The sequence below is a fragment of the Rhinopithecus bieti genome, unplaced genomic scaffold, assembly GCF_001698545.2.
Source record: "Rhinopithecus bieti isolate Rb0 unplaced genomic scaffold, ASM169854v2 scaffold_13029, whole genome shotgun sequence".
Classification (NCBI taxonomy): domain Eukaryota; kingdom Metazoa; phylum Chordata; class Mammalia; order Primates; family Cercopithecidae; genus Rhinopithecus; species Rhinopithecus bieti.
In genome coordinates this window covers 4,100,499-4,107,749 of record NW_016807982.1, presented here as the reverse complement: position 1 = coordinate 4,107,749, position 7,251 = coordinate 4,100,499, and the positions used below count along the sequence as shown (strand labels likewise).

The 7,251-nt window shown below is 58.8% G+C and overlaps 1 protein-coding gene across 2 annotated transcripts in view; it reads left to right on the top strand.

Annotated features, from left to right (window-relative positions):
* STK40 (serine/threonine kinase 40) overlaps positions 1-6,419 on the top strand; it is a 51,236-nt gene extending 44,817 nt beyond the window's left edge. For both annotated transcript variants that reach the window (XM_017884491.1, XM_017884492.1), the window contains 4 exons: positions 1,780-1,924; positions 2,070-2,189; positions 2,598-2,682; positions 4,074-6,419. In XM_017884491.1, the coding sequence (XP_017739980.1) occupies positions 1,780-1,924; positions 2,070-2,189; positions 2,598-2,682; positions 4,074-4,292 (569 nt within the window). In that variant the 3' untranslated portion in view covers positions 4,293-6,419. The remainder of the gene's footprint in view (positions 1-1,779; positions 1,925-2,069; positions 2,190-2,597; positions 2,683-4,073) is intronic.
* Positions 6,420-7,251: the final 832 nt, after the last annotated feature.

The window sequence follows — 7,251 nt, the reverse complement described above, 5'->3', positions numbered from 1 at the left end:
ATAAATATATATATATTTATATATATTTATATATTTATATATTTATATATATATATGTAATGCCCTTAACCTAATGTCTGGCATGATCATTTGCTGAAAGGAAAGCTTGCGGGTGCAGTGTCCCCTCAGAAGCCAAAGCCCAGGGAAGGTCACCTGCCTAGGTCAGGCTCCCAGCGAGTTTGTCTGGGGAGGGGCCAGTCATACCTCCAGGTCAGGGCAGAGGCTCAGGCTGAGGGAACCCTCTGCAGGTCCTGGAAGCAGATCCTTCCTGCCTAAGCCAGCAGGACAGCTCAGCAGGAAGCATCTTCCAGACACGGGAAGAGAGGCAGCACCTTCTTTGGAGCCATACAGAGCTAAGAATGGTGGCACAAGTAATCAGTTCTGTACTGGCGACCCCACTTGATGGAGCAAGTTCTAGGAAGAGGGGGCTGTCCTCGAGTCAGCCATGGGGTCAGCCACACAGTCACCACAGCTGCTCTTTGGCACTGGGGGCTGGAAAGAGCCAAGGATGACACAGCCTGGAAAGAGCGTGGGAGAAGCTCGTCTTCTACAGAACTACCTGCTGTACCAGCCAGGGCAGGTGCTTATTCCCCACAACAGCCCTCTGTGGTAGGCGACAGCGCTATCCTGAAGGTGCCGTGGTACCTTCTGAAGACACAAGCTAAGGCCTGTAATGGCACTGCCATGCACACATGGCACACCCTCTCCCGGTTAAACTGCTTGCCCTTCACTGGGCCCTGGGCGCCCAGGGAGATGACGCTAGGGTGCCTAGCAGCATCTCTTCCACGCCCACGGAGAACAAAGTTGTGTTCTGACGTCCAGGCTGCCACAGCCTGCTGGTGTACCAGAGGGTGCATCGCAGGGAGTGGGCAGGGCCAAGGACTTTCGAACGCTCCAGTAGTCCTCGTATTTCGCATTTGGGGGAGTGGGTCAGAAAATGGCTAGCACATGGGAGGTGCCATATTGCTGCTGGGTGGGTGGACAGGTTGCCCTGAAAGCAGGCAAGCAGCAGGGCCTGACGGTCAGATGTGGGCCCACTGAGCAGCCACGTGGCCTTGGACAGGGCAGATCACTGGGCCTCAGTGTCCTCAAGCCGTGGAGTACAGTTAGTGAAATAAAAGTGTTTCTTCCAGTGCTGTCCTAAAGCGGGTGCTCAGTTAGATGTCTGCTCCTTTTTGCTTTACAGATGAGGAAACTCTCACAGAGATGTTAATTAAGTGGACATCCTTCATTTGGCAAATACTTGGGTCCATGCTGGGCACTGGGGCTCAGCAGTGAACACCGCAGGGAGGCACCTGCACCTGAGAACTTCCTTTCTAGAGGGCAGACGGGGAGTCACAAGTAGACAAAGGAGGGGACTCTGCAAGTGGTCATCCGGGTGGTGAAGGAGGCAGCAGGGTGTGGGGATGGTGACAGGCGTAGTGGCTGGCTCATCTGGAGCCAGCTAGTTACCTGCTGTGCCAACGTTCTTGACCCCCTGCTTGTGAGCTGCTGTGCTGGGTGCTGGGGCTGCAGACCCAGGCCTGGCTCCCAGGGGCTTGCCGTCTAGCCGGGCAGGGCAGGTGCTGTGAGCAGGTGCAGAGTGAGCCCTCTCCTCGGGGGTCAGGAGAGGTGCATCCTGAGGAACAGGGGAGGGGGGAGCACAGGCAGGAGCTCAGAGGACGGCTCGGGGGGACCGGAAGTGAGGGTGGCAGGTGGAGGGCCCCAGGTGGGGTTCCAGGCTGGTGAGCCGTGGCGGTGCTGCAGCCTGAAGGCTGAGTGTGGTGTGTGTGCCTGCAGGCCGGCCGTACCGTGGCAAGCCCAGCGACATGTGGGCCCTGGGTGTGGTGCTCTTCACCATGCTGTATGGCCAGTTCCCCTTCTATGACAGCATCCCGCAGGAGCTCTTCCGCAAGATCAAGGCTGCTGAGTACACCATCCCTGAGTGAGTCCTGCCGCCCAGGGGGCGGGGGGCGGGGGGCGGCCAGCCTGATGGGCTCAAGGCAGGGAAATGACACAGTGAGCCTGGGCATCCTGGCCACAGACCCAGCACCACCCACTGAGCCCTCCTTCCCAACTCCCTGCCTCAGGGATGGCCGGGTTTCTGAGAACACCGTATGTCTCATCCGGAAGCTGCTGGTCCTTGACCCCCAGCAGCGCCTGGCTGCTGCTGATGTCCTGGAGGCCCTCAGTGCCATCATTGCATCGTGGTAAGTGGACGGGCACTGGGCCGGGCACAAGGCTGCGTCCTCAGGGCCTCTTCCCATCCTACCCAGGAAAAGCAGCCTGCAGTCAGCCTGCTTCTCTGCCCGTTAGAGTCCGATTTCCAGATTCTCTGCAGGGGCAAGATCGGGAAGGCATAGGCAGAGCTGAAGGTTGAGCAACTATGGGCTGCTATAGCTGCCCAGGCCATGCCAGTGGGGGATGGGCATTGCCTCACTGAATTCTCACCACCTATAAAGGAGAGATTGTCCCCCTTTATGGATAAGAAAACTGAGGCTCAGAGAAACAGAGTCTCATGGCAGGAACACAACCCAGGTGTGTCTGACTCCAGCTAAGTCTGGGATCAATGGACCTGGTCTCTCTGCGGCCAGCCTGACCTGTCTGCCTCCCTGCAGGCAGTCCCTGTCATCTCTGAGTGGGCCTTTGCAAGTAGTTCCTGACATCGATGACCAAATGAGCAATGTGGATAGCTCCCAGGAGGTGAGTCGGGGAGGGCAGATGGGCCGTCACCCAGCCCCAAGGGACGGGCTTCTGGGGGCAGGCAGGGCAACGGCAGAGGTGGCAGCTCTCCGCCGTCCACAGGGTTTCCTTGGTCTTCTTGCCCAGCCTGGGGGTGGGAAAGGGAGACTTCAGTCCTCAGCCTGAGCTGCCTGGGGCCTGCCTTGGGCTTGGTGTAGCTGGAGATCTTTGGCCAGAGAGGCCTGTGGGGCAGCCGAGCTGGAGCCAGTGCCTGAGTGGCCCAGGCCAGCCCCCTCAGCTTCCTCCTGCTGCCCACATCACATTTCTCTGCCCCTCTGAGTCAGAGTTCTCTCTCACCCTTCCTGCTTTTCATTTTTCAGATGATTCATTTCTCCCTGTTTCTTTCCTCCCCATTCCCTGCACTGGAGAAAGTGTTGGGCCTAGGGTGAGGGCAGAGACTTGGCACCAGGCAGCAGCGGGCAGGTGATCTTAGGGTGCCCCCTGGAGGGCAGGACTTGGCCAAGCAACAGCATTGCTGGGCCCTGGATATTGGAAGGACCTTCCCTCCCTGGCCCACCTTGGAGCTCTACAGTGAGCAGTGTGTAGGTAAGACCAGGAGGGGCCGTGCCTGGGAGAGCCTCCCAGAGCCTCCTGGCCCCCGAGGATAGAGAATTCCAATCCCTGCCCACCTCCAGCTTCCACCCTTCAGCTGTTTGGCTAAAATGATCATCACTAGCCTGCAGTGAGTGCCTACCCCAAGGGCACCTCGTTCAGCCCTCAGTGTGGGCCTGCGTGGCCTGTGTTCTTAGCCCCATGTTACAGAAAGGAAACAGGGTTAGAGAGGTAAGGACTTTCCGAAAGCCACATAGCTTACAAGTAGTGGAACTGAGCCTTGAACCTAAGTCTGATCCTGAAGCCCTGCTGTCCTCTGTGGTGACTGGCACGGGGACACCACTTCAGCTTCTGTTACCATCTGCCTGGACCACCCCAGGGACTCAGCATGGGGCTCCGTGTATGTGGCTCCCCCAGGTGCTGAGCCCCTAGCCCAGGGCTTGCTCGTACCTCTTGACATGCATTGGCCGCCTCAGGGCTCAGAGAACCTTTGTGAGGGGCCAGACAGCTGAGGCTTCTGAGGTAAAGTGACCTCTCACGCAGCCAGTGAGTTAGGAAGCGTGAGTCTGCGTCAGTCCCAGATCCGCAGGGTGGCCTGCAAGGCGAGTGCTGGTTGGCTGGAGGGTGTCAGGGACCTGCCCTCAGCGCCACTCCCGCCCTCTGCCTTGAGGCCTGAGGCTGTGGTGCCTGGAAGGGTGGCTGCAGCAGCCAGGCCGCCAGCACTCATGCCGGCCCTCCGCCACGCTGCCTTCATCTGGGTTTATCTTGTCTTGCTCCCTCCCTCTCTCCCGGCCTCAAAGGCGAAGGTGACGGAGGAGTGCTCCCAGTATGAGTTTGAGAACTACATGCGGCAGCAGCTGCTGCTGGCCGAGGAGAAGAGCTCCATCCACGACGCCCGGAGCTGGGTGCCCAAGCGGCAGTTCGGCAGTGCGCCTCCGGTGCGACGGCTGGGCCACGACGCACAGCCCATGACCTCCTTGGACACGGCCCTCCTGGCACAGCGCTACCTGCGGAAGTGACAGCCTCAGCCAGGGCCACCAGCACTGCTGCCACCTCTTCCAGCCCCAGCCAAGGGCATGGCTGTCAGGGCTGGGCCCTGTAGTGCTGGACTCTCCCGGGCCGCAACAGGAACAGGGCAGGGACAGGGACAGCCCAGGTCACACGTGGGGTCAGCAGAGGTACCACGAAGCTACCTTTTGGGATGATTGCTCGACTGTTTGGTTTTTAAATCTGAGAAGCCTAGATAACTAATCTGCTTTTAATCATGATGTTTTAATCTACCTCTGTCTCTTTAACCATGCTGTCTCTGGACTGAGCAAGAGGGAGGAGGAGGGAGCCCACTCACCCCGCCCCAGGGCCTTCCCCAGCGGCCACCACCTGACCTGGGGCGCTGCTCCCCACAGTCCAAGTAAGCTGAAAGTGCAGCTCGCTGTGTGCCCCAGAGCGAGTGGCCCCTTCTCCCTACTCTCCCAGGTCCCTGCCACAGCCTCTTTCCATCCCTCTCCTTCTGACCCAGGCCCCTCAGTCCAAGCTTTGGAAAACCTTCACCTCATCTTAAGCCGAACTCAAATATATTTATTTTTTTACCGTACCAACTTCTCTCCCATCTCTAGGTGGCGCAGCCCATGGCCACTCCCTGCCCCCAGCCTGGCTGTACAGCAAGGAGTCCACAGCCCACACGTGGGCTCCCTCCTCACCCCCAGGCAGGGAAGCCCCTCCTGCTGGCCCCTGGCCCCTTTCAGCCCACCAGTCCCTCTCTGTTGCCGGTGATGGGAGGCCTTTCTAGACCTGGCTCTTTCTCTCCCGTCTCAGTGGCTTCTCTGAGGTGCTGTACACGCGCGTTAACCTGTTCCCTTCTCCGTCCTTCCCTGTGGTACCAAGCTCACTTGGACTCCCGATGCAAAGGGGCCCAGGGGTTGGGCTGCAGGCCTGGCTGTGAGTGGGGGGCCTGCCGGTATGCTCCCCTACCCTACTCTTGGGTTTAGAGGATGGTGGGGACATGTCCTGTGCCCTTGCCTCATAATAGATGTGGTGTCTCTCCCAGTAGACCCTAGCAAGGGTCCTCCATGGGCGGTGGGGCCTGGGAGAATCGTAGGGATTAGGGAGCCTGCCTGGCTTGAGAACAGCCCTGCTGCCCTTTTGAGCCGAGATTTTGAAGTGGATGCCCGTCTTGCCAGAAATGCTGTTCTCACCAGAATGCCCCTCCCCTTGCCCTCACTGGGCTTGGCCCTGCCTGATGCCAAGCAAAGACCCTTCCCCAGAGGCCTCCCCCCCGTATGTCCTCAGAGAGGCTGAGGGTCACCTCCAGGCAGTCCTGGGCCCTGAGGCCCCTCCTGCCTGGCCCTGCTCCCCAGTGGGGAGGTGACTGTGTTTCCCAGAGTGTGAGCTGCTCTCCTCCCCCTAAAAAAGCTGACTCACTGTGAGTGACCTTGGGCAAGTTCCCAAACCTCCTTGTGCCTCAGTTTCCCCATCTGGAAAAAATGGGGCCACCTCTTGCCAGCAGTAGCAGGGCTGCCCATGCCCCTTTCTCCCCATGCCCCATCCAGCACTTGGGCGCCTCATGCCTCTGCCTCAGTGGGCCTGTGGGAGCCCACTGGAGCCCAGCACTTACTCCCCATGAGCAGCAAGCCTGCGTCTGTCTCAGCTGTCCAGCACTGAGGGCCAGGGTCTTGTGCTGTGGGGCTGGCGGATGCCCTCTTTTCTATATTTATTTCATAAAAGTCTCCTGCGGGAGCGGAAATGCAGTCTGGCCTAGGGCTCCCAGCCCTTGACTGTCCTCCTGTGAGGGCCTGAAGCTGGGCCAGGGCCCGTTGCGGCGGAGCTCCCGCTCAGCAGCCCACCTGGCCCCTCCAGGCTGCTGCCCGTGCGTGGTCTTTCTCCTCCTTTTCAAAGCAATAGCCGCCGGGTCTGCAAAGCCCTGCCAGACAGACTGGGCCCTTCCAAGTCAAGCCATGTGTCTGATTACATTTCTGGTGAAGCAAAGGAGAGGAGGATGGGCCAGCCCTCACTGGGTGTCACACACTGAGAGAAGTCCTATTGTAAAGAAACGGAAAAAGTCACAAAAAAGTTTGTATAAAGACATATTTTTGTACTACATGGGGACTCTTCCTGCATGTCAGCAATAAAACTTCCTGATCTGGAACCACTGTGGCCTGTGTCTCCTGCGTTCTTGCCTTCCCTGCCTGTGTCTCGGCCTCTCCAGCCCCAACCCAGCCCCATCTCTCGCCATCGCAGCCGAGTGATGCAGGATTCCCAGCTGGCTTCCCACAGCTCTGAGTGTGCCCCCTCCCTGCTCTCCGCAGCCAGCAGGTGGCACCTGGCACCACTGTCTTGGTGGGGGTAGGGGAACCTGAAGCACCCAGCAGTCTCTTGAGACCTATGCATCCGCCCACTGCCTGAGTGGGAGCTCCCTGCTTGGCTTGGCCCACCCCTGACCTTGCATGCAGGAGGTAGTGGGGCATCCCAGGCAGGGTATTGATCATATCTCTGCCGAACTCCATCTGGGGTGGGGGAGCCTGTTGCCCCAGACTGCCCATATGCCCATGTGGCCACCAGGGCAGCCAGGGAAGGAGAAGGCCCAGCCAGGCCTCTTCCTGCTCCACCCACCCCCTCCCTCTCCTCAATAGGAAGCCAAAGGCTTCCTTCCTTCCTTTCTTTCCTTCCTTCCTTTGCTTAAATTTAGACTTTGGGCCGGGCACAGTGGTTCATGCCTGTAATCCCAGCACTTTGGGAGGCTGAGGCAGGTGGATCACGAGGTCAGGAGTTCGAAACCATCCTGGCTAACACAGTGAAACCCTGTCTCTACTAAAAATACAAAAAATTAGCTGGGCATGGTGGAGGGCGCCTGTAGTCCCAGCTACTCTGGAGGCTGAGGCAGGAGAATTGTGTGAACACGGGAGGCGGAGCTTGCATTGAGCCAAGATCGGCCACTGCACTCCAGCCTGGGCGACAGAGCGGGACTCCGTCTCAAAAAAAAAA